We start from the raw sequence: 26,630 nt of genomic DNA on the forward strand, positions 1-26,630 counted from the left end.
GCTTTTCAGACTGAAGGCCTGTGACCAATGGTGTATCACAAGGATTGATGCTGGATCCGCTACTTTTTGTCATTTATATAAATGATTTGTATGTAAACGGAGGAGGTATAGTAAGCAAGTTTGTAGATGACACCAAAGTTGGAGGTGTAGTGGACAGTAAAGAAGGTTACCTCAGATCACAACGGGACCTTGATCAGATGGGACAATGGGCTGAGGAATCGCAGTTGGAGGTTAATGCAGATAAATATGAGGTGCTGCATTTTGGAAAATCAAATCAGAGCATGACTTTTACACTTAATGGTAAGTTCATTGGAAGTGTTGCTGAACAAAGAGACCTTGGAGTTCAGGTTGATAGTTCCTTAAAAGTAGAGACTCAGGCAGATTGGATAGTACAGAAGGCGTTTGGTGTGCTTTCCTTTGTTGGTCAGAGCATCGAGGATAGATGTTGGGAGCTCATGTTGCCACTGTACAGAACATTGGTCAGGCCACGTTTGGAATATTGCATGTAATTTTGGTCTGCTTCCTATCGGAAAGATGTTGTGAAACTAGAAAAGGTGTAGAAATGATTTACAGGGATATTGTCAGGGTTGGAGGTTGGAGGGTAGGAAGGTTTTATGGGGATTTGAGCCAAGTGCTGGCAAATGGGACTAGATTAGGTTAGGATATCTGGGCTGCATGGATGAGTTGGACCGAAGGGTCTGTTTCCGTGCTGTACATCTGTGTCACTCTGTGAGACTCCATGGGATTTTCTGCCCAAGAGAGCAGTTGAGACAGCTTCATGAAGTTTATTGAAGACGCAGTTGGATGGGTTTTAGCATGGTAGGGGAATTAAGGGTAGTCGGGATTGTGCAGGTTGTTGGAGCTGTGATCTTAATGAATGACGGAGCAGGCTTGACCAAATGGTCTACTCCTGCTTCTGTTACTTTGAACCTGTAACACTGCATTTCCCGCGGCAGTAGTTTTCCCACGGCACAAAGGAGGTTTTCTAAAGTATATTTAAACCCCTTGCTTTGCTTGAACTCAAACTGCATAGACTTGGAGGAGAGTGGGATTTGCAAAGTGCCCTCCCCTCCACATGTGCCTCAACTGCAGGACAGCTGTCCGGCCCGCCCTCCATTGTTGACGTCACAATGCGGATGCAGCCCTGTCAGTTTCAGAGTGAAACTCCCTCCCTCTGGGCAACATCTGGGAGCAAAGCAATGTCTCCCCCTTTCCATATACCATCCTCCAGCAGCGGGGGGGAGGGGGGGGGGGGGGGAAGGGGAGGTAGGGGTGGGTGAAACACTGTTCACTTGTAGCAAATGGAGTTAATCCAGGGAGGGAGCAGACACTCCAAAGGTGCTTAAATACTTTTTATCTCTCTTAAAGCTATTTTCCTTGTGTATTCCCTCAGTTTGCACCCGAGAAAAGGATTGCTCCTTTCCTCATGTTCACAACTAAAAGGTTAGATTCTCAAGAAACTGAGCAGCATTTAAAGGATTGGCACATTGCTCAAAAAAAGGTGGGTCTCATGGGGCCTGTGGCTCGTTGGTCTAGGGGTATGATTCTTGCTTCGGGCCTTCTGATGCGTGGGCATGCGAGAGATCCCGGGTTCAAATCCCGGACGAGCCCTTGTTTCTTGCACTTCCTTGTGCAAAAATGGCCAGTCAATACTCTCAAAAAGCCGCTTCATTAAACGAGATACCGTTCGAATGAACGCGGCAAGGGCAGCACTTATTCAAAGAGAATACGTGCTTTACTTCACACAGAGGGTGGTGGGCGTTTGGAACGCATTGCCAGCAGACGTCGTAGATTCATTTAAGATGCGTCTGGATAAATGCATGAGTGGGTGGGGAGTAGAGGGATACAGATGCTTAGGAATTGACCGACAGGTTTAGACAGGACATTTGGAACGGCTCAAGCTTGAAGGGCCTGTTCCTGGGCTGTAAACTTTCTTTCTTCTATATGGTGTATATCTGATATTGTTGGCTGTTGTAAAAGTTTCTTTGTAATTATTAGTCATCTTCTAATGTAGTAATGGAGTTACGTCCTTTTTTTGTCATATTTTTTATTTAATAGGTCAGCAGGAAGTCATTCAGCAATTTTACTGCCTTTCTTTTCTCAAGCAGCCTGAACATTTCATTTTCATATCCTTGATTCAGCTCCATTTCCAGCATCTTTGTAGGCAGTTTGTTCCATGTTATTATCACTGAAATGAAGTTTTCGTCTATGCACAGCTAAGCCGATCTGGCTGCATGAGGGTTTTCAGGTTTCTGTGGCCTGGATAATATGTGATCAGCAGACATCTCTCAATCTGCAGGAATTGCCACCAATGTAATGTTCATTAACTGTACTGACAGTGATCACTTATTTTGTGATTTTTCTTTGCAGGAAGACGTGCAGAAAGAAATCTGAAAACAAATGATACATCAACTTCTGACAGAGCCACTTGATTCATTGGGACTTGAATATCAGCAGCCATTCCAATCAAGAAGGCATGTTTGCTTTTGTTTGTTTGAGAGATTTTGGACAGTCCTGTGGCAGGAAGAATACTGAGACACCGAGTGAGGGAGATTCAGTGCGCTGACTATGAAAAGTGCTTCAAACCATTTACTCATCTTGGAGGAATCAAAGTTTCACGCCTCAAGGTGGGAAAGGCTATGTACCCGTTCTGTTTGTAATTTTAATCCCAGAGCAACACAAGGAAAGCTCCCTCCAAAGGAGAAACCTTGGAAATGTGGGGTCTTTGGGAAAGGATTCCCTTCCCCATCCCTGCTGGAAACCCACAGACGCATTCACACCGGGAGAGGCCATTCACCTGCTCGGTGTGTGGGAAGGGCTTCAGTCGGATCAGCCATCAGAAGACGCATGAGTGAGTCCACAAGGGAGAGAAGCCATTCACATGCCCCATGTGCAGGCGGGGTTTCACTCAGTCAGCTGCACTGCTGACCCACCAGCGGCTCCACCCTGGAGAGAGGCCGTTCACCTGCTGTGAGGGAAGGGATTCACCTGCTCCTCCCACCTGCGGAGGCACCAGTGAGTTCACGCGCCATCACAGGGGGGTTGAAGGAGCGATGGTCGAGTGCCAAGTGCCTATGCACGAAACGTCGATTCTCCTGCTCCTTGGATGCTGCCGGACCACCACACTCTCGACTCTGATCTCCAGCATCTGCATTTTTCACTTTCTCCTCGAGGGCAAGGTTGGACTTGTCTTTTATTCACTCATTCACTCCTTACAGCCTGTCCTTTGTTGTGGCCTAACTGCACATACATCAATGCAAGTTTCAGAAAGATTTCTGCAGCTTTACTTTTGAAAAAAATAACATTCTTCCCGATTGTAACGAAGTTTCTGAATATTTGGTTTTAGTTATTCTCAATTTTAAAAATCAGCTATTTCTCACATGCCGTGTTTCCCAGGTAAAGTCATTACCATCCATTCTCTCTCTTCCCTGAGAAAGACTTCATACAGCGATCAAAGAGGGCTGAGGCACGAGAAAGGACGATTGTGGGGGTGGAGGGGGTGAAGGGGTCGCTGGTGGTGGTGGAGAAGGGAGGAAAATTGACAGGGGAACAGACTGGGGTTCAGAGGGTTGGGGGAGAGAATAGAGGGTGCAGTGTGAGGAGAGAGAATAGGCAGGGGGCAATGGATGGGGAGAAAATGGACAGGGGGGCAGAATGTGAAGAGAGTGATAGCACAAATGCCACCTTCTCCAGGACTCGTGTCAGTGTCCCACGAACTGGAACCCACTCCTCCCACATTTCTCAAAATACGCGTGGCCAAGGCAGTGGAACCATATCATCCCTACAGGCCATTCACACCGACCTTCCCAACAGCATCCCGCTTAGACTCAGTCGTTTATGCTACAGCCCTGCAGTTCCCCATGGCTATTTCCTGACGAAGGGTTTTGCCCGAAACGGCGAGTCTCCTGCTCCTCGTATGCTCCCTAACCTGCTGTGCTATTCCAGCTCCACACTCTCGACCCTAATCTCCAGCATCTGCAGTCCTCACTTTCGCCCAGTAAGGGGTGAATGTTCTATTCCTAGTCTTTTAGATCTTTCAAAATCTTTCCCACACACCCTAAACCTTTAGCCTCTAGTTTTGGAATACCTCTAACCTGGGGAAAAGACAGAAACGTTGACCAGCCAGACAAAATGCAAAAGAAATAAAATGTCGAGGCACAGGGGAAAAAAATCGGCAAAATAAAATAGCTTCGGCATTTTTCTTTCGTATTCGCATTTGGACGCTTAATATTTGTCATGATCGGAAGGTGCCCGTGTTGAACTAAAGTGTACGAAGTTAAAAATCACACAACACCAGGTTACAGTCCAATAGGCTTGTTTGGAAGCACTAGCTTTCGGAGCGCTGTTACTTCATCAGGTGGTTGTGGAATATAAGATCATAAATTCTGTGTCTTACGATGTTATACTCTACAATCAGCAGATGAAGGAGCAGGGCTCCGAAAGCTAGTGCTTCCAAATAAGTCTGTTGGACTATCACCAGGTGCTTTGTGATTTTTAACTTTAAAATTTGTAACAAATTCCTGCACACTGAGCATGCTCCACGGTGTCAGCAAGTACTGCGCATGATCGCCAGTGTCAGCAAAGCACTGCGCATACTCTTGGGTGTCCGCAGAAACGGCGCGTGAGCTGCTTTCCATGGAGCAGTGGAGAACCGGAAGGAGTCTGGTCCTCCTGCCAATCAGAGCCGGCCATTGTGGAAATGCGGAGGTTGGACCGTGAGCTCTGAAGCTGCTGCTGCTGCTCTTTTCTCTCTGCATAAGGTTAAACTTCACCCCAGACTGTAACTTCCTTCCTCTGTCTAACATTTGTGAGTACAACAGTGTTTTTATCACCACGTTTTCATTCTGGGGTTCAAGAGTGAACCGAGGGAGCGGCCAGACTCTGGAAAAGTTGATCCAGGTCTGTGTGTCAACTTGCAAACACATGGAAAATGCAGTCCCACATTGTGAAGTTATAGCCTTTGCAGTGTAAAAAAATAGCAGAAAGGAGGTGCATTGTTTAAATGGTGATATGTTGAGATGTGGCGAAAGTGAGATGATGGAGATCAGAGTCGAATATTGTGGCGCTGTAAAACCACAGTCGGTCAGGCAGCAACTGAGGAGGAGGAGAGTCGACGTTTCGGGCACGAGCCCTTCATCAGGAGTGATGTGTGGATAGACAAAGGGCCCTCAGTGTCATTCCACACCAGTCACTGCCAGTTGTCAGAAAGTGCAGCAAGCAATGAGCAAAGCAAGTGGTATATCAGCAAGAGGAATTGAGTTCAGAAGTGGGGATGTCTTCCTGCAGTTAGGTCGGTTATTGAATGTATTCAAGGCTGAGTTCATGTGACTTTGAAGAACAAAGAAGTTATGGGAGAATGCAAGAAAATGGTTTTAAAACCAGTACAGAACAGTTACAGAGTCATACAGCACAGAAACAGACCACTCAGTCGAACTAGTCCATTCTGGCGGCGTTCTGAAACTAAACTAATCCAATGATTGTCCGATATCCCTCTGAACCTTTCCTATTCATGTACTTATCCAAATGTCTTTTAAACATTGTAACTGTACCTGCATCCAGCAACTCCACTGGACATTGATTCCTCACACGAACTACTCTTTATCTTTAAAAAAAAATGTGCCCCTCATGTCTTTTTAAAATATTTCTTTCCTCACCTTCAAAATTTGCTCCCTAATCTTGAAACATCCACACTAGGGTAAGAATACCTGCCGTTCACCTCATCTATACCTCTCATGATTTTATAATCCTCTCTAAGGTCACCTCTCAACCTCTGATGCTCCAGTGCAAAAAGTCCCAGCCTATCCATCTAGATGCAGGAATATTTATATCCAGTTATGAACTGTTCAATGCTGGTGCCAGCTGGAAAGACAAATGACCTATTCCTGCTTCCAATTCTCTCACTGTGTCTTGGACAGCAAGAGACCATACAACATAGGTGCAGAAATTAAGCCATTTAGTCCATCAGATCTGCTCCACCATTCAATCACGGCTTATACGTTTCTCAACCCCATTTTGAAATATGGATTTTGGAAAGGCAGATCAGGGCAGGATCTACACATTTAATGGGGAGTGTTGTTGAATAAACATACCTTGGAGTGCTGGTTCATAGTGGAGTCGCAGGTAGACAGGATAGCAAAGAAGGTGTTGATATATTTGCTTTTGTAGGTCAGTGCATTTCAATACAGATGTTGGGAGGTCATGTTGCGGCTGTACAGGACATTGATTAGGCCACTTTTGGAATACTGCATTCGGTTCTGGTTTCCCTGCAACAGGAAAAGTGTTACGAACCTTTGCAAGGATTTGGAAAAGATTTACAAGGGTATTGCCAGAGTTGGGGGGTTTGATCTATATGGAGAGGCTGAATAGGCTGGGCTGTTTTCTCTGGATCATTGGGGGCTGAGGGGTGACTTTATAAAAGTTCATAAGGCGCATGGATAGGGTGAATAGCCAAAATCTTTTCCCCAGAGAAGGGGAGTCCAAAACTAGAGGTCATAGGTCTGAGGTGAGAGGGTAAATATTTAAAAGGAACTTTACAGGCACCTTTCTCACGCAGAAGGTGTTGTGTGTATAGAATGAGCTGCCAGAGGAAGTGGTGGAGGCTGGTATAATTAAAGCATTTCAAAAGGCATCTGGTAATAGGGAGAATTGAGAGGGGTAGGGGTTATGTGCTGACAAATGAGACGATGTTAATTTGGGATATCTGGTCAGCACGGACAATTTGGACTGAAGGAAAGCAGAAGTGTCATTGTGAAGACTGGACTTTCAGAGCAACTTTCAAACATGTTTTGCCCATACTGGGAGCAGAACCTACAATGAAATCTTTCATTTGTGAGACAGCAACTGAGTGAGTGAGGACATTCAGGATATTGGTGGAAAGTGGGAATTTGTTGCAATGTGGAGTTGAAGTGATTTAAGTAAAGTGTGCTGAGCAGGGAGCCTAGTGAAGGGTTAGGTGAGTTTTTGTTTTAAACTGCTCATTTCTTTCAGCCTCCAACATTGTATTTCCAATGCTGTCCATCAGTGGGATTGGTGAATCAGTAACTGGTATCGTTAGAAGCCTTACGACTTTCAGTACTGCAGGTATAGCATTGTCTCATCAGCTTTGTAAAGGTTACTGGCAGCAGCGGGAGGTGTGGGCTGGGATTCACGAGAAATGATTAAGCAGTTAGATAACACACGTACAAGAGGGCAGGGTGGGACTTGTCTTTCGATTTGCAGAAGGTGGGAGGTTCTGGTGCTGCAGTCAATGGCAAACACAACTGCGGTAAATCATAGAATCAATACAGCGTGGAAGCAGGCCATTCATCCCATCAAGTCCACACTGACCCATCCGATGAGCATGCCACCCAGACCCACCCTATCAAGTCGTTTCTGCCGGTGAGTGAGACTAGGTCCCAAGATTAGGGGGAGTAGGTTTAAGACAGAGGAGAAGGAACTGCTTTTCCCAGAGAGTGGTGAATCTATGGAATTCTCTGCTCAAAGAAGCAGAAGAAGCAGCCATATTCAAGACATAGTTCGATGGGATTTTGTATGGTAGGTGAATTTAGGATAGTCAGGATAATGCAGGTACGAGGAGCTGAGACGATGGATAGATGAGCCATGATCCTTATGAATGGTGGAGTAGCTCAATGGACCAAATGACCTACTCCTGCTTCTATTACTGCAAATGTATAAACATGCATTTTTTATGGACAATCCGTACCAAGGCAGGTGAGCAATGTAGTGGTGTGGAAATGAACATCAGAGAATGATAGAAAGGGACACGGAAAGTAAATGTCCCAGTCCAAAGATGTGCGGGTCAGGTCAAATGACCATGCTAAATTGTCCATAGTGTTAGGTTCATTAATCAGAAAGAAATGGGTCTGGGTGGGTTACTCTTCAGGGTGTCAGTGTGGACTTGTTGGGCCGAAGGGCCTGTTTCCACACTGTAGGGAATCGAATCTAATCAATCAAAACTGGATTCTACAGAACACAAGAATTGAAACTGAAGACTGTATGACTGAATGTGTGCTGCAATGTTACACAACTGAATGAATTGACTGCACACATCGAAGAGAATAATTATGATCTGAGACTCCTTACAGGGACGTGGCTTCAGGATGACAAGGATTGGATCTGAATATTGAGGGGGTACGTGGCATTCAAGTTGAATAGGAAGCGAGGTAAAGGTAGAGGGTTGGCACTGCTAATCAAAGCACTAATAACATGGTACTCTGGTGTCAGCTCGGATTTCAGGTCCTGATTTCTCTGTCCTCTTCTCCCTGTTCCCACAGAGTAAGATGTCTGTTCTCAGCTCAGCTGGCTTTCTGCTGAAACTTTGAGCCCCTTTTACACCTTCCGGAGCAATAAAACATTCAGTCGATCAAGGCCCAATCCACAATATTCTCAGCCTGACAACCATCCAGACTGAGAGAGTCATCGGAGCAGGGAATGAAACAAGAAAAATGAAACAAAATTAGACATAAATGCACATTTGGTGCTTAAAGTGTGTTCATTAGATAGTAAACCAGAATTAGGGGTCTCCCAGGATTCTTATCATCCCCTGCTTGAGGAATTCTCTCTCCCTAACAATATTTACATCAACAGAAATAAAGCATCTGTTATCAAATAGACATAGAGATATACAGCACGGAAATAGACTTTTTGATCCAACACATCCATGCTGACAAGATGTCCTATATAAATCTAGTGTCCCATTTGCCAGCATTTGGCCCATATCCATCCAAACCTTTCCTATTCACACATCCATCCAGATGCCTTTTAAATGTTGTAGTTGTACCAGCCTCCACCACTTCCTCCAGCCTATTTACTCTATTCTTGCCCCTCATGATTTTGTAAATGTCCATAAGATCACCCCTCAGCCTCCGACATTCCAGGGAAGCAGCCCCATCCTATTCAGGCTCTCCTGTTTTGCACAAACTCTCCAACCCTGGCGACATCCTTTTCAATCTTTTCTGCACACTTTCAAGTTTCACAACATCGTTCCTATCCTATAGTAGGGAGACAAGAATCGAATGCAATAATCCAAAAGTGGCCGAACCAATGTCCTGTACAGCTACAACATGACCTCCCAACTCCTGTACCCATTCAATGAGACAAATGGCCTCTTTCTGCACTGCAGCGATTTAATGATTTGATTTTGTATCAGAGTCAATTTCAGTCACTATCTCTGGTTTATGGTGTGTCAGGGTGGGATCGCTGGTACCAGAATTGCATGCAATACTCCAAACGTGGCCTAACCAATGTCTTCTACAGTCGCAACATAACCTCCCGACTCCTGCACTCAGTGCACTGACCAATAAAGGCAGGTATATCAAACACCTTCTTCACTATGCTGTCTATGTGCGACTCCCCTTTCAAGGAACTATGAACTTACCATCGAGTCATACAGCATGGTCATGGACCTTTGGTCCAACCAGTCCATGCCAACCACAATCCCAAACTAAATCAGTCTCTCCTGCCTGCTGTTGGCCTGTATCCCTCCAAACCTTTCCTATTCATGTACTAAAACAAATGTCTTTTTATTGTACCCGCATCCACCGCTTCCTGAGGAAGTTCATTCCACACATCAACCACCCTCTGTGTAAAATTAGTATTTGAATGGCAAGGATGAAGTTGAATTGAAATGGTTCATTAAAATCAACAGCTTCTACCAAACCCCCTACAATAGGTATGGTAGCAACTCCAACTCTGGAGTCTCTCAAATCGATATTTCCATGGAGTGGAGGGAGGAGTAAAGTGTTGGATTCACAGAGGTGGGCGTCTTCTGAGAGTGTAAAGCGAAAATTAAACCCCGTGCTTTGCTTGAACTCAAACCGCATTGACGTGGAGAAGAGCGAAAGGAGTTTGCAAAGTGTCCTCCCCTCCCCATGTGCCTCAGCTGCAGGGCAGCGCAGGAGCAGTGCGCTCCCCCCCCCCCCCCCCTCCCCCACCCCATTGTGGACGTCACAACGTGGAGGTAGCCCTGTCAATTTCAGAGTGAAACTCCCTCCCTCTGGGTAATATCTGGGAGCAAAGCAAGGTCTCTCCCTTTCCATTCCTCATCCTGGGAGGAGGGGGAGAGAGAGGCGTGGCGGGGTGTGGTGTGGGGTGGAGACTGTTCACTTGTAGCAACTGGAGTGACTCCATGGAGGGAGCAGGCTCTCCAAAGGTGCTCAGATGCTCTCTGTCCCTCTCAAAGGTATTTTCCTTGTGTATTCCCTCAGTTTGGCACGTAGAGAGTTTGCACCCTGGAAAAGGTTTACTTCTTTCCTCATGTTCAGAATTATAAGGGTAGTTTCTCATGGAACTGAGCAGTATTTAAGGAATTGGCACATTGATTTCAAATGGCGACATCTGTTGCTTCATATGGTGTATATCTGATATTATTGGCTGTTATAAAAACTTTGTGACTATGATTTTTCACCTTCTAATGCAGTAATAGAGTTACGTTCTATATCTCTTGTCTCTTTTTTATTTACTAGGACAGCAGGAAGTCATTCAGTAACTTCACTGGCTTTCTTTTCCCAAGCAGCCTTGACATTTCATTATCATATTCTTGATTCAGCTCCATTTCCAGCACCTTTGTCAACAGCTTGTTCCAGGTTATTGCGATCTAAATTAAGTTGTCCTCCATACACACTTAAGGCTATCATGTTGCATGAGGGTTTTCTGCGTCCTGCATAATATATGGTCAGCACTCATCTAGCAATCTACAGGAATTGCCACCGATGTTATGTTCATTTAACAGTACTGACAGTGATCACTCAATTTGTGATTCTTTTTGGAGGACGACATGCAGAAAGAAATCTGAAAACAAATGATACATCATCTTCTGACAGAGCCACTTGAATCATTGGAGCTTGAATATCAGCAGCCATTCAATTCGAGAAGAAATGTTTGCTTTTGTCTGTGTGAGAGATTTTGAACACTGGTGTGGCAGGAATAATATTGAGACACCCGAGTGAGACAGATTCAGTACGCTGTCTGTGAAAAATGCGTCAAACAATTTACTCAGCTTGGGGGATCAAAATCTCACCCCTCATAGTGGGGAGAGACTATGTATCCATTCTGTTTTTAATTTCAAATCCAGCGCGACACAAAGAATGCTCCCCTCATGGGGAAACCAGGGAAATGTGGGGACTGTGGGAATGGGTTCCCTTCCCCATTGTGGCTAGACACCCACAGATGCGTTCTCACTGGGAAGACGCCGTTCTCCTGCTCAGTATGCGGGAAGGGATTCAGTTGGCTGTGCTGCCTACAGACACACCAGCGAGTTCACACTAGGGAGAGGCTATTCATGTGCCGCCATTGTGGGAAGGGATTCATTCAGTCGTCCCACCTGTAGACACACCAGCAGGTTCACAGTAGGGAGAGGCCGTTCTCCTGCTCTCTGTGTGGGCAGCGATTCATCGATGTATCCCACCTCCCGAATCGCCAGCGGGTTCACCTGGGGGAGAGGCCATTCACCTGCTCTGAGTGCAGGAAGGGATTTGTCGATTCTTACACCCTGCTGACCCACCAGCAGGTCCACATCGGAGAGGCGCCATTCACCTGCCTTAAGTGCGAGAAGAGCTTCAGTCATGTGGGCAACTTGTGGAGGCACCAGCCGATCCACACCAGGGAGAGGCCATTCACATGCTCTGTGTGCGGGAAGGGGTTCACTCAGACATCTACACTGTAATCTACCCAAGGGTCCATATCATGGAGAGGGCGTTAATCTGCTCTCAGTGTGGAAAGGGCTTCACCTGCTCCTCCCACCTGCGGAGCCACCAGCGAGTTCTGGAATCTTTTGAGGATGTAACTCTGAAGATGGACAAGGGAGATCCAGTGGATGTCGTGTACCTGGACTTTCAGAAAGCTTTTGATAAAGTCCCACACAGGAGGTTAGTGAGCAAAATTAGGGCGCATGGTATTGGGGGCAAAGTACTGACTTGGATTGAAAATTGGTTGGCTGACAGGAAACAAAGAGTAGTGATAAGCAGCTCGCTTTCAGAATGGCAGGCGGTGACCAGTGGGGTACCGCAGGGATCAGTGCTGGGACCGCAGCTTTTTACAATATATATTAATGATATAGAAGATGGTATTAATAGTAATATTAGCAAATTTGCTGATGATACAAAGCTGGGTGGCAGCGTGAAACGTGAGGAGCATGTTAGGAGATTACAGGGTGACCTGGACAGGTTAGGTGAGTGGACAGATGCATGGCAGATGCAGTTTAATGTGGATAAATGTATGGTTATCCACTTTGGTGGCAAGAACAGGAAGGCAGATTACTACCTAAATGGAGTCAAGTTAGGTAAAGGGGCAGTACAAAGAGATCTGGGTGTTCTTGTACACCAGTCAATGAAGGCAAGCATGCAGGTACAGCAGGTAGTGAAGAAAGCTAATAGCATGCTGGCCTGGAATATTGTGTCCAGTTCTGGTCTCCAAATTTGAGGAAAGACATTCTGGCTATTGAGAGAGTGCAGCGTAGGTTCATGAGATCAATTCCTTGAATGGTGGGACTATCTTATGTTGAAAGGTTGGAGCGACAGGGGTTGTATACCCTTGAGTTTAGAAGATTGAGAGGGGATCTGATTGAGACGTATAAGATTATTAAAGGATTGGACACTCTGGAGGCAGGAAATATGTTTCTGCTGATGGGTGAGTGCCGAACCAGAGGACACAGCTTAAAAATAAGGGGTAGGCCATTTAGGACAGAGATGAGGAGAAACTTCTTCACCCAGAGAGTGGTGGGTGTGTTGAATGCTCTGCCCCAGGAGACAGTGGAGGCCCAGTCTCTGGATTCGTTTAAGAAAGAGTTGGATAGAGCTAGCAAGGATAGTGGAATCAAGGGTTATGGAGATAAGGCAGGAACAGGATACTGATTGCGGATGATCTGCCATAATCATAATGAATGGTGGTGCAGGCCCGAAGGGCAGAATGGCCTACTCCTGCACCTATTGTCTATTGAGTTCACATGCCATTGCAGAGGGATTGAAGTGGTGACGGCCGAGTGCCATTATCGACTGGACGATCAACTCAGTTCCGGGGATTCCCGGGGTTTGAATCCAGCCGAGGCAGATGGTGGGATTGGAATTCGGTCAGAAATTTGGAGTTCTGAATCTAATAATGAAACTATTTTTGGGGGGGAGAAACTGCCATCTAATTCACTCATGTTCCTTTTAGGAAAGGAAACTGCCATTGTGGGAAAGGATTCACTCAGTCATCTCAACTGCATCCTTTATCCGGTCTGGCGTACACCTGACTCCAGACCCACAGCAGCATAGTTGACTCTTGACTGTCCCCCCACCATGTCAAATGAGTGGGAATAACTTAAATGGATACAGTGTGTGGGTGGAAATTGCTGAGTGAGGCAATACTTCCTTCAGCTTAAGGCTGTACCAAGAATCCAATTATAAAGGGACAACTTGGTGCTGACCAACAGTAAAGGAAGTGGAGTTGGGAGGAGTGTGTGAGCTTTGAGCTGTTTAAAAAAATGCTTCTTTTCATACACTTTTTTTTTGCTGGGGAAATCTGAAGCTGTAACAAAGTTGGGTGGCAATAAAGGTTACTTGAACTTAACCCCAGTCTCAGACTGTCAATGAAAGCTATGAGATCCAATAGGTTTTTGTTTTAAAACTGCTCATTTCTTTCAACCTCTTGCACTAAGTTTCCAATATCGTGTATCAGAAGGAGCAGTGAATGAGTAGCTAATATTGTTAGAAATTGTAAGTTTTTCATCTCTGCAGGTATTGCATCGTTTCATCGACATTGTAAGGTTTACTGGCAGCACCGGGAAGTGTGGGATGTATTCACAAGAAACAAAGTTAAAAATCATACAACACCAGGTTATACTCCAACATGTTTATCTGGAAGCACGAACTTCCGGAACACTGCTCCTTCATCAGGTGTTTGTGGAGAAGGATCATAGGAGAATTTATAGCAAAAGATCGCAGTTTCATGCAACAGAAATGATATAGAACAACTTAGATTGTTGTGAAGTCTTTCATCTTTTAGAATGGGTTGCAGGTTTTGGTTCATTAATATGTAAATCCCAGAACTTGTTTGAAGACACATTCTCGAGACAACTTAAGGTCTGTATCCCAATCTTGAGTGAGACTGGTTCTATTTCCAAAGTAGGAATTTATAAAATCTCACATGGATTAACTGCCTGTAGATTGTATTTGGCTCAAAAAGCGCACAATGTATCTGCAAATACAAAATCACACCAAAGGCTTATATGTAAGTGCGCATGCATGAGAGTATAGGTGAGTGTGTGCGTGCTTGATAAAGTGTGCGAGTGATAGAGTATCAGCCTGTGAGAGGGTGTATATGTGTGTGTGTCTGAGAGGGATCTGTGTGAATGTGAGAGTGTGTGCTTTGTGTGGGTGTGAGAGCGAGTGACAGTGAAGTGGGGTTACCTGTCATGTGACATGAATCCAAGGTCCTGGTTGATGCCATCCTCATGTGTTCCGAACTTGGCTACCAGCCTCTGCTGGGCCACTAAAACTGAATAAGCAGTTACATAGCACACATTGTAGAGGGCAGGGTGGGACTTGTCTTTCGATTTGCAGAAGGTGGGAGGTTCTGGGTGCTGGAAACTAGGGAAAACACATGTTGGAGGACCTTCGCCTCAGAGAGATGCAGCTGGAAGCCAGGCTGCAGACACGTTGGGGGAATCATCAAACCCCCTATACTGTGAAAATAGGCCCTCTGGCCCAACAATGCACATTGACCCCCCCTCAGAGCATCCCACTCAATAACCTCCGCAGCTAATCCCTGAATTTAGAACACCCAATCCACTCTAAGCTGCACATCTTGGGAGGAAACCAGAGCACCAAGAGATGGGGGGAGGGGGAGGGTGGTAGAAAAGTGCAAACTCCACACAGACAATCACCCTGAGGGTGGCCTCGAACTCAACTCCCTGGCACTGTGAAGCAGCTGCTGCCGCACCACCTACAGTCTTGGATTGAAGGAATCGATTGGCTTCATGCCAGTCCTGGTGACACTCCAGCCCGTTTGGGGAATTGAATTTGCTTCCACAGAGTTTCCACGGTGCAGGGGTCATTGCGTCTCAGCAGCTTCAACGATCCAAAGAAGGGCTCGTCTACGGCGAGAACACTAGTCCACATTTCGCTGCAGAGTTAAAGTTCTCTGCACAGCCAGAACCCTGGAACACTCCCACGCAGGCTGCGTATAATCACGGGGCTTCTCAAGTCACGTTGATGTTCGAAATAATTTCCCCTCCTGGATTCAAACGCTGCTGATATTCAGGCCCTGAGTAAATTTCTTGTGCACGCCTGAACAGCAAATCCTCCTCTGCTAATACCTTGAGAAAACAGATCATTGCTGTCAGTGCAGGGCAGGAAATAGTATAAGAGAATTCTAGTTTGTACCGAGCAGCCTTCCCTATCTCCTACCCGAAATCTCTGTCTCCCATTTCCTCCACCTTTCAATGGATTCCAACTCGAATTCATCCTTCCATCCTCCTGTTTTTGCCCAGCTCCCCTCACCGGAAAGCGCTGACTCTCGGTTCAGTTTCTTAGTCACTTCTTGCCGTTCCCAGTATATTGCCCACATCTTTATTTACTTTTTAAAACAGAAAGGCAGTGGTTTGCTGATGCCAGGATCTGAGGGTAATTGCGTTCACGCTCCAGATTCTCTCTCGCGTCTTTCACAAAAATCTGCACTGCGCATGTGCAAAGAAGGGGATGTGGGAGTGGGTGGAACGCATTCACCAACTCCCCATTCAATCAAGATCCAATCATGCCCACAGCGCCTCCTGTCTATTCTCTCTCGCTATCCCAGCTCCCCCCCGTCACACACGCCACCCTCTGCACCTCCGTCCATTCTATCTCCATACCCTCTGCCCCCTGTCCAGTCCAGTCTCTCGTCCACCCTCTGCTTTCCTCCATTCAGTCCCTCTCCCCACATTCATTCTCTCTCTCCTCCCACTCTCTGCCCCTCTCCATTCTCTCTCTTCCCCCATCCTCTGCTCTCCATCCATTCCCTCTCTCTCCCCCCACCCTCTCCTAACACTCATTGTTGCTCTCTTTCTCCCCACCCTCTGCCCCCCTTCCATTCTCTCCCCACCCACTGACCCACGTCCACTCTCTCTCCCCACACTCTGCACCCCCATTCTCTCGCTCTCTGACAAACGCTTTGCCCCCCACCCTGTGAACCCCCAGGTTTTCTCTAACTCCAATGCTCTGTCCCCGTGTCCATTTCTCTCTCTCTCTTCCCCCTAGCCTCTGTTTCCCGTCCAATTTCTCTACTTGCACCCCCACCCTCATCCTTTCTTGTATCAGCCCATCTAAGGATCGAGAGAGCGCGGATGGTGATGACTCTACTTGGGAGATGGGAGGGTGTGGTGTGAGAAATGGCTGATCTTTAACATTGAGAATCGCTAAAATGATATTTTCAAAAACATCAGTAAAGGTTGAAAGCAAATTCAATTATTTTTTAAAAAAGCTCCAGACATTTTTCTGAAACTTGCATTGAAATCTGTGCAATTAGGCCACAGTTGAGGACAGGCTGTAAGGGTGGAATGGCCAATTCCTCATCTTGTGAAGTTGGTTCAGATTAAGTAGTAATAGAGTCATAGAGTTGCAGAGCAGGGAAACAAACCTGTCGGTGCATGCCAACCACATATTCTAAATTAATCCGGTGATCCATTTGCCACCATTTGACCCATATCTCTCTCAACCCTTCCTATTCATATACCCATCCAGATGCCTTTTAAATGTTGTAATTGTTCCAGACTCGACCACTGTCTCTGGCAGCTCATTCCATACATATACCACGTTCTGCATGAAAATGTTACCAGTTCGGTCCCATTTAAACCTTTCCCCTCTCACCCTAAACCTATGCCCCTCCAGTTTTGAATTTCCTCTACCCTGGGGAAAAGACATTCAAAAATTGAGCAGCCAGACAAAATGCAAAAGGAATAAACTGTTGAGCCCCAGGAAAACAAAAGAAGTGTGGCTCCAGCCTTTTTTTCTCTCCGATTGGCAGTTGGACCAGCATCTCCACTGGCCATACTGCGCATGCTTCTCGGTGTCAGGAAGCATTGCGCATATACGCTGGTGTCAGCAAAATACGACGAATGCTCTTTGCTGTCAGCGGAAATGGCGCGCAACATTCTTCTGATCGCCCAATGGGAAGCTCTGAAGGACCGGAAGGAGTGTGGTCCTCCTGCCATTGAGAGCCTCCCCCAAATTGTCTGAATGCGGAAGTTGGACAATGCGCTTGTGAAGGTGTTGCTGCTCCTCTCTCTATGAATGAAGATTTAACTTCATCCCAGACTGCAACTTCTTTCCTCTGTCCAACATCTGTGAGTACAACACACTCTTCTCACCCCTTTTCCATTTTATTTTTTCACTCTGGTGTTCAGTTCTTGACTTGCAGCAAAGTTGGTTCAGGTATGTGTCTTAATTGGCAAACACATGGTAAACGTAGTAACGCAGTGTGAAGTTATAGCCTTTCCTATGAAATAAAAACAGAAAGGAGGTAAATTGTTTAAATGGTGATATATTGGGATGTGGAGTAAGTGAGGACTGCAGATACCGGAAATCAGAGTCGAAAATTGTGGCGCTGGAAAAGCACAGCTGGTCAGACAGCATCCGAGGTGCAGAACAGTCAACGTTTTGGGCAAAAGCCCTTCATCAGGAATGATGTGTGGATGTACAAACGTGCCTCAGATACCTTCTGCTCAGGCTTTCTACTCCAGTCAATGCCAGTTGTCACATAGGTGCAGCAAGCAATCAGCAAGGCAAGTGGTATATTAGCAAGCGGAAATTAGTTAAAAGTGGGGATGCCTTCCTGTAGTTTGGGACATCTTGAATATATTCAAAGCTGAGTTCATCTGACTTTTGAATGTCAAAAATAGTTATGGGGAAGGCAAGAATTTAAAAAAAATAATTATTAGAAACGTTTTCAAATCTCTCACAGCACCTCTATATACAAAAAAGAACAATACCAAAATACAGAAAAATAGCAGTACAACAATGTCATATTATGATACTATTAATAATGAGCTACCTATTATTCTACTAGAACAAACTTAGCTTAAACTAAACTACAATCAAATTGAATAAAAATAAAATTAAACATAATTTAAGTTAATTTGAATTCTATCACATTACTTTATTCTATTTCACTCACCACATCTCCATTAAGGCTCCCATCCATGGGAGCACCAGTTATTGCACCCGTATTCCTTTCACCCAGCCTTGCCCTCCCAGGGCCCATGAGCGCCCGGACTGATTCCCACTTGATCAGCAGTATTAATTATATCACAGCTCTAATTAATACTGCTGATCAGTCTGCATCAATATAATTTGGAAAGGGCCGCTAAGTCTTGTAAAACTACTATTTTGTGGTGCACCATATTTGTGAGGTCATCTTGGGGGGGATGTTCCATCACCAGCATATGCCACCCCATAAGCCCTGGGGGTTTTTCCAACATCCAATTAATTAAAATGTTCTTCCTTGCACAGTGCTTAAGAATGTTACACAGTCTGTTCCTGTGTTCTCCAAGAGAAGGCAAATTTGGCAACCCCAGAAGAAGAAATACCGGATTCACATTAACTTCAATCCCCCAGGATGTCCTTCAGCTCCCTCACTATAGCACTCCAGTATCTCTGGATCTTGCAACATGACCAATAGCAGTGTGTGAGTGCCTATACTAATTTTACATTTGGGACACCCTGGTGATGTGCCTATCTTGAACTTAGCTCGCCTCTCTAGCGCCACATAAGCCCTGTGTAAAATCTTCAATTGCATGCCCTGTGCTTTGTTACATATTGAAATTTTCCTTACATTTTCCCATATATCTTGCCATACTTCTAATGAAATATCCTATCCTAGCTCCCGATTCCACATCCTAGAGAGTCCCTCCACATCCCCTAAGGTACGTCCCTTCTGTAAATGATACAACGGACTAACTGAAAGAGCACCTGTACACAGAGTACTCTTTACTCCACATTTGACCTGTAATGCTGAGCCAGAAGCGTGTTATTCCTCTGTATATAATCCCTTAGCTGAAAGTACCGGAAAAGGTCCCTATTAGACAATGCATATTTCTGACTTAGCTGGCTAAATGACATCAAGACCTAACCCTCGAATAAATCTCTCAGACAGAAGATTCCCTTATTCTCCCAGGACTGAAAGCCGGAGTCCATTGCCCCAGGTTTAAATACTTGGGCTGCCACCAGTGGGGTAATCAGTGAGGTCATCAGCCAATTGCCCTTGTCTTGCCTCATTATCCTCCAGGATTTCACTGTATTTAAAATGATTGTACTCTTACACTGCTCAGTCTCGGATTTCATATTATCAATGAATAATAGATTAAGTAGGGGACATCTCAACTGCAATGCTTCAACGTCAAGCAAAATCGACCCCGAGTCCCCTCATGCCCAGTCACACACATATGCTAAGAAAGCGCAGATTTGATATCTCTTCAAGTCCAAAAGGTCCATTCCTCCTCATCCTGTGAGAGCTGCAATTTGATAAACTTAATTAGGGGGCGGCTGCGACACCAAATAAAAGAACCGAGCCAACCATTGAGCCTCAGTAATACTCATCTGGGTAGCAACAACAGGAGCATTCTCATGGGGTACAATAGGCGAGGAAGAACATTCATTTTAATCAGAGCTATTCGGCCTAACCATGAAAACGGTAATCCGTCCCATCGCTGCAAATCCTGCTTTATCCTCTCCAGTAATTGTACATAGTTAGCTTTTTACAGCTGGTGGAAGGCAGGAGTAATAAAAATTCCCAAATGCAAAAACTCTTTTGACGACCATCTAAACAGGAACTGCATTCCATCCTTCAGATCAGGCACCTCCACTAATTCTCTCCCCCCACCCACCCAAATAAATTAATTGTTCGAATCAATCGAGGAACGGACTCCTCCAGATTGGCCAAGAACAAAAGGACATCATCAGCATATAGGGTAATCTTATGTTCCCCCATTCCCACTCCTGGCGCCACTATTTCAGGAATCCTCCTGGTAGCTTCAGCTAATGGCTCAATTGGCAAGGTAAATAGCAGTGGTGAAAGAGGACGCCCCTGTTGACTACCTCTCCCAGTATTAAAGTTATCTGACTTAGTGCCATTTGTGATGACTGCTGCTTTAGGATCATTATACAACACCACCACCCACCTAGCAAAGGTTGTACCCAGACCAAAGCGCTTGAGGACCCCAAGCAGGTACAGCCATTCTATCTGGTCAAATGCCTTTTCTGCATCTAGGGAGGTCACCGAACCCAGGATCAACCTTTGCTGGCATACCTGCACCATGTTCAGTACCCTCCTGATATTGTTGGAGGAGCTACGGCCCTTAACAAAACCCATCTGATCTTCTTTCACAATACAGAACAACACCTTTTCCAACCTCAGGGTCAGCGTCTTGGGTAGAATTTTAAAATCTACATTCAACAGTGAAATGGGTCTGTATGAAGCACATTCTTCGGGCTCTTTCCCCTCCTTTAAAATGAGGGAGATATTAGCCTTCCTAAGAGAGGGCGGAAGATAATCCTGTGCATATGAATAGCGATACATCCCCACCAACATATTTATGAATTCCTTATAGAATTCACTTGGGAATCCATCTGACCCCAGTGCTTTGCCATCTTGGAGATGTTTTATTGCATCCTGCACCTCCTGTATCGTCATAGGCCCATTCAACAGGAAACCTGTTCCGCGTTTATACTAGGGAGATGCAGGATCTCAAAAAAGGCCTGTATTCTCGCTGCACCATGTTCATCTCCCTCCGACCGATATAACCCTGCAAAGTATTCCCTCAATCTTCTTTAACTCACGGGTAACTGTACCAGCCTTCTCTCTAACAGACATAATAGATTGGGAAACATTTTTCTTTCTGGCCAGATATCTACCTGGCTTATCTACAAAATCAAACAATCTTTGTTGAGCAAAGCAGACTTTTTTTTCCCAGTGTGTGCAATGAGTTGGGAGCAGCCCGGAGAGCTGCAGCTTGACCAGTGAAGGCCTATTGTAATATACTTCCTCAGCTATCTGCAGACGGGTCTCCAACATCTGTTGTTACTCCTTCCTCTGCGTCCTTCTCGTCATTGAATAAAAAATAATCAGGCCTCATAAAGATGCCTTAGTGGCCTCCTACAGTATTTCCGGATTACTGGCCGTACCCGAGTTGATATCCCAGAAGGCTCTGAACTCTTGTGATGTACTCAACAGATTTGCTATCCCTTAACAGGAATGGGTCCATGCACCAGTGCTGTGCATCCATTCCACCACTCTTGATTTTACCATCTAATTACACTGGCACATGGTCCGAGACAGCAATAATGCCAATTTCACAAGCCAATGTTCTGTCCAAGCAATCCAATGGCATTAAAAAGTGTCAGTTCCGATGTGGTACTTGTGTGGGTTGGAAGAGAAAGTAAAGTCTCTTCCATTAGGGTGGAGATGCCTCCACACATCCACTAATCCCAACTCCTCACACATGTCCACCAACTGCTTAGGTTGCGCGGGTGTACCTGCCTGGCCCTTTGGCACCCTGTCTACCTCGGGATCTATTAGGCGTTTAAAATCCCCTCCAGTGACCATGCGGCATCCCCCAAGACTCATTAATTTAGCAACTGCATCAATTAGAAATTTAAGAGGGTGCACCGGGGGGACAATACACATTCAGGACGCCATACTCTTCTCCATGTATGAGAGCTTTAAGAATGACGGACAGTCCATGTTTGTCCTTAATTTGCTCAATTACCTGGAAAGGGAGGTTCCTTCTTACCAGTATAGCCACTCCTCTACACTTGGAGCTAAAGGAGGAGAAGAATACCCTATCATAACCTCCTTGCTGCAGTTTCAGATGTTCCTTATCAGTTAAATGTGTCCACCCTTTCCTTCCTGAGGCTTGACAGCACCGTCTTTCTTTTTAATGGGGGAATGGCTCCCTTTTACATTCCAGGGGCACCACCTGAATGAATCAGTAGCCATGGTCATCCAGGGCAGCCCGTGGTTTCCCAAGAGGAGGAAGCTTATCTGAGGTGTGGTGAGCAACAAAGACATTAACTCTATAAAGTCTAAAAACTGCTCCTATTCAAAACTACTATAAATAAAAATCTAACCACCACATATAACTTAAGCAAATGCGCAAATAACCCCCAATTATGTAGAGATCTCCCCCCTCAACCCCCCAACCCCACCATTGCCACCATCCTGCCTCCTTCCCACTGAGGCTATGCCCCAAACTCCAGGCAATTCACAGATTGAAAAAAACATGTTATTTACATTCTGAGAGTTAACAATGGTTGCCCATCTCCCCACACCCCTTCTCCATTCATCTTAAGCGCAGGTATAGCCACCCCCAATCCAAACACAAAAGGACAGCAGTAAAGAAATGGCCTCAGACAATACCTAACTGACTGATATACTATATAATTCCAGTTTTACGTCAAGGCAGTACGTATAAAGCCGATAACCACAAGAAAAGGGGCAAAAAAGTAATGATGTCCCTCCCGCCTTCACCCCGACTCGATTTCTTTAATTCAGAGAATTTGCAAAGTCCTTCGCCTTTTCTGCTGAATCAAAATTATATACCATCCCTCCATGAGAGAAACGCAATACGGTCAGGGACCTCAAAGAATATTTTCTGTTCAGATCCCTTAATTTTCTCTTAACTTCATCAAATGCCCGTTTCTTAATCCAGGCTCCCGAGAAGTCCTGAAAATATATTATTCTTGAGCCTTTGTGCATTAAAGCCTGTGGATCTCTTCCCAGTCTTCTTGCTGTTACAATCACTAACTGTTTTTCTCTTTTATGCAGGAGGCGCACTCGGACCACGCGGGGCTGCGGGTCCGACCCGGACCTGCGCATTTCGATCCGGTGGGCCCGCTTCACACTCAACAGGCCCGACTCCAACTCCAGCCCCAGGAATCCAATAAAGTCTTCGCCTCCCTCACATTCCAGAAGACCCACGAGCTGTAAGATATTTCTTCTACTTTAGTTTTCCAGGTCGTCCACTTGCTCCTGAAGGACCCGAACCTGGTCTTCCAGCGTTTAGATCCTTCCTCCTGAGACCTCCGCCACGGTCTTGATGCCACGGTCCTCTCCTCCGCTGCCTATTCTCTTCGGGCCAACATTTGAATTTCCTGCTCCATGCTTTTCCAGTGTGGCAGATAGCGGTTCCACCGCTGCTTCAATCTTATCTCAGAGTTTGGCAAACACCGAGAGTAACTGCTGCTGCCCCATTAAACCCAAAGGGTCTGCCCTGGGAGTTTGAGCAATGGCTCCAGGCGCCCCCAATGCAGTAGGGGAGAGCCCTACCTGCTGCACCCCTGTCGGCCCTTTTCCTTCATTTGCTTTCATTCTGGTCCTAAAGCTGTCAAACCACAATTATAGCAGCTCTAGACGTTCAGTAAGTTTATATTAGCGATTGTTTTCTCCTACGGATGGTTAATGAGGTGGGGGGAGGGGGTAAAAGTCCACCTTGCCGGGGGTATGGCACAGAGCCCAGCACAGCAGACCACTCAAACCACCGCCATCTTGGATTTCCAAGAAAATGGTTTTAAGACCAGTACAGAACAGCTGCACGGTCATACAGCACACAAACAGACCCTTCGGACCAACTAGTCTATGCTGACTATGTTCTCAAACCCAACTAGTCCCATCTGCCAGTGATTGGCCCATATCCCTCCGAACCTTTCCTGTTCATGTACATTTCCAAATGTCTTTTAAACATTGTCACTCTACATGCATCCACTACTCCCTTTGGACACCCATTCCACACACAAACCGGAGAAAGAAATGGAGCTCTTCATATCTTTTTAAAATCTTTCTCCTCTCCCCTTCAAAATTTGCTCCCTAATCTTGAACGCCCCACCCTAGGGAAAGGACACCTGCCTTTCACCTCATCTGTACCCTTCATGATATTATAATCCTCTATAAGGTCACCTCTCAATCTCCTCTGCTCCAGTGAAAGAAAACCCAATCTATCCACCTGGCTGTAGGTATATTCATATTCAGTTATGATGTGTTCAATGTTGGTGCAGGCTCAAATGGCCAACTCCTGCTCCCAATTCTCTCACTCTGTGTCCAGGACAGCATTAGGAGATTGGGAAAGGGGAGGGATAGATATCTTGTTTGTTTTTATTTTTAAAATGCACTTGATTCCCACAAATATAATCAACAGGTACAAGTACAGCACATGCAGTGTTCCTCATTGCAGCTTCAAGGTTTTGTGTCCTCTTCTTACGCGTTGGCTCCAGCACATTCAGCATACTTCCCCCGCCTCCCACCCCCCCCCCCCCCCCCACCCTCCCCATCCCCGCCCTGAGCCATTGATGCTTCCATTGTTTATAAAATCAAGAGAGGAATGGATAGGGTTAATAGACAAGGTCTTTTCTCTGGGAGTGTAGAACTATAGAGTAAAAGATTGAGGGTGAGGTGGCCCGGGGAGGGGGCGAGGAATTTAAAAGGAACCGAAGGGGCAATTCATGCAGAAGACGGCGCGTGTAAGGAAAGAGCTGCCAGAGGAAGTAGTAGATGCTGGTATAATTATGACACATTTAAAAGGCATCTGGATAGGTTTATGAATAGGAAGGGTGAAGAGGGATATGGGCCAAATGCTGGCAAATGAGACCAGATTCAGTGAGGATATCTGGTCAGCATAGACCATTGGACCAAAGGACCTGTTTCTGTGCTGTATATCTAGATGACTCTGGTTTGCCATGCCAGTCTGTTCAATTTCTCTCTGGTGTCATAGCCTTGATGTCTCATTCTAAAACTCCCCTGTGGGGGCACGTTTACCATTTTGTGTCTGATTGGTTGCCAAGAAGCTACATTGCCGGTTCATCCTGAATTTACACACTATATTTTTGCTTCCAAAAATCAGACCTGCTCACTCTCAACAGTATCCCAATGTCGTGGAAGATATTAATTTTCAGGTGCAGATATCCAAAATTCAGAGAGATGTCAGTTGTGACTGTTTTGTTCTTCTGTCCCTGTCAGATCCTGAATCAGCAATTTCAGGAGAATTAGAATGGAGTGAGAACAGAGGGGGAGAGAGAGAGAGAGGGATGGTGCTTTCAGTTTTGTGGAATAATAAAACAAAAGAATGTTCTGCAGAAAGTAGAATTGCATGTTCTGAATTTCTACCCTGGACTGACAGTGTTGACTTTTGTAATCTCTTTTCAGACTATTTGATCTGAAGATGAAGTTTCAAAATCAACACATGAAGGGCTGATGCCTGAACCATTGACTCTCCTGCTCCTCAGATGCTGCCTGACCTGCAGTTTTCTACTCTGATTCTCCAGCATTTGTGAGTCACTCAATCCACCGGGACTGCAACAATTTTCAACTATGATCCAATTGGTTCCTGTTTCAGTACATTTTCAGCATCAGTGGGACTGGAAGAGAGACCCTACTGTTGCAGCAACGCACTGAGTGTGGAGCCTGAAACAGTTATCTGGCCTGGAAAGAGGAATTCGAGGCAGGGAGGGGACATACACGCGTTTGTGTGCAACTGTAGCTTCGGCCATGGAGAAACCATGGAAGTGTGGCGACTGCGGGAAAGGCTTCCGTGTCCCGTCTGCCCTGGAGACACATCGGCGCAGTCACACCCGGGAGAAGCCATTCTCCTGTCCTAAGTGCAGGAAGGCCTTCAGTGATTCCTCCGCCCTGCTGAGGCACCGGCGGGTGCACACTGGGGAGAGGCCCTTCAGCTGCCCTAAGTGCAGGAAGAGCTTCAGCGATTCCTCCGCCCGGCTGAGGCACTTGCGGGTTCACACAGGGGTGTGGCCCTTCAGCTGCCTCAAGTGTGGGAAGGCCTTCAGCGATTCCTCCGCCCTGATCAGGCACCAGCGGGTGCACACGGGGAGAGGCCCTTCCGCTGCCCCGATTGTGGGAATGTGTTCACTCGCTCCTCCCACCTCGTGATTCACCGGCGGGTCTACACCGGTGAGAAGCCCTTCCCCTGCCCCAAATGTGGGAAGGCCTTCAGCGATTCCTCTGACCTGCTGGCTCACCAGCGGGTCCACACCGGCGAGAGGCCATTCACCTGCTCTGTCTGCGGGAAGTGCTTTACACGCTCTTCCGACCTGTTGAAGCACCAGCGGGTCCACACTGGGGAAAGGCCCTTCAGCTGCTCTGTGTGCGGGAAGGGCTTTGCTGTCTCCTCCACTCTACTGACGCACCAGCGGGTCCACACTGGGGAGAGGCCGTTTTCCTGCCTCGAGTGCGGGAAGGGCTTTGCTGTCTCCTCCACTCTACTGACGCAACAGAGGGTCCACACTGGGGAGAGGCCGTTTGCCTGCCCCAAGTGTGGGCAGAGGTTCACAATGTCCTGCAGCTTGAACAAGCACCAGCGGAAGCACCAATGCTCCTAACAATCAGATTCTGCCGGTAACGCTGCTGAGGGTCACCCCCAGGACTGATCCTCCTGCCCTTTCTGACAGTGGGGGTAGTGGGAGAGTTGGTCGGCTTTTTTGTTTTCTACTGGGGGAGTGGGGGGGGAGAAGGGAGGGTGGTGGCTCAGTGGTTAGCACTGCTGCCTCATAGCGCCAGGGACCCAGATTTAATTCCATCCTCAGGGTGACTGTCTGTGTGGCGTTTGCATGTAATTCCCCGCTGTGTCTGCGTGGGTTTCCTCTGCGTGTTGCAGTGTCTTCCCAAAGTGCAAACGT

General features: G+C 46.3%; 1 protein-coding gene across 1 annotated transcript in view; it reads left to right on the forward strand.

Annotated features, from left to right (window-relative positions):
- LOC148143618 (uncharacterized) overlaps window positions 1-22,935 on the forward strand; it is a 97,284-nt gene extending 74,349 nt beyond the window's left edge. Inside the window, exon 5 of the mRNA XM_087975247.1 lies at window positions 22,774-22,935. Within this exon, the coding sequence (XP_087831373.1) occupies window positions 22,774-22,935 (162 nt within the window). The remainder of the gene's footprint in view (window positions 1-22,773) is intronic.
- Window positions 22,936-26,630: the final 3,695 nt, after the last annotated feature.

This window comes from Chiloscyllium plagiosum, unplaced genomic scaffold (genome assembly GCF_037043375.1).
Source record: "Chiloscyllium plagiosum isolate Xiang-an unplaced genomic scaffold, Cpla_swu_hap1 HiC_scaffold_27, whole genome shotgun sequence".
In the NCBI taxonomy this organism is placed as follows: domain Eukaryota; kingdom Metazoa; phylum Chordata; class Chondrichthyes; order Orectolobiformes; family Hemiscylliidae; genus Chiloscyllium; species Chiloscyllium plagiosum.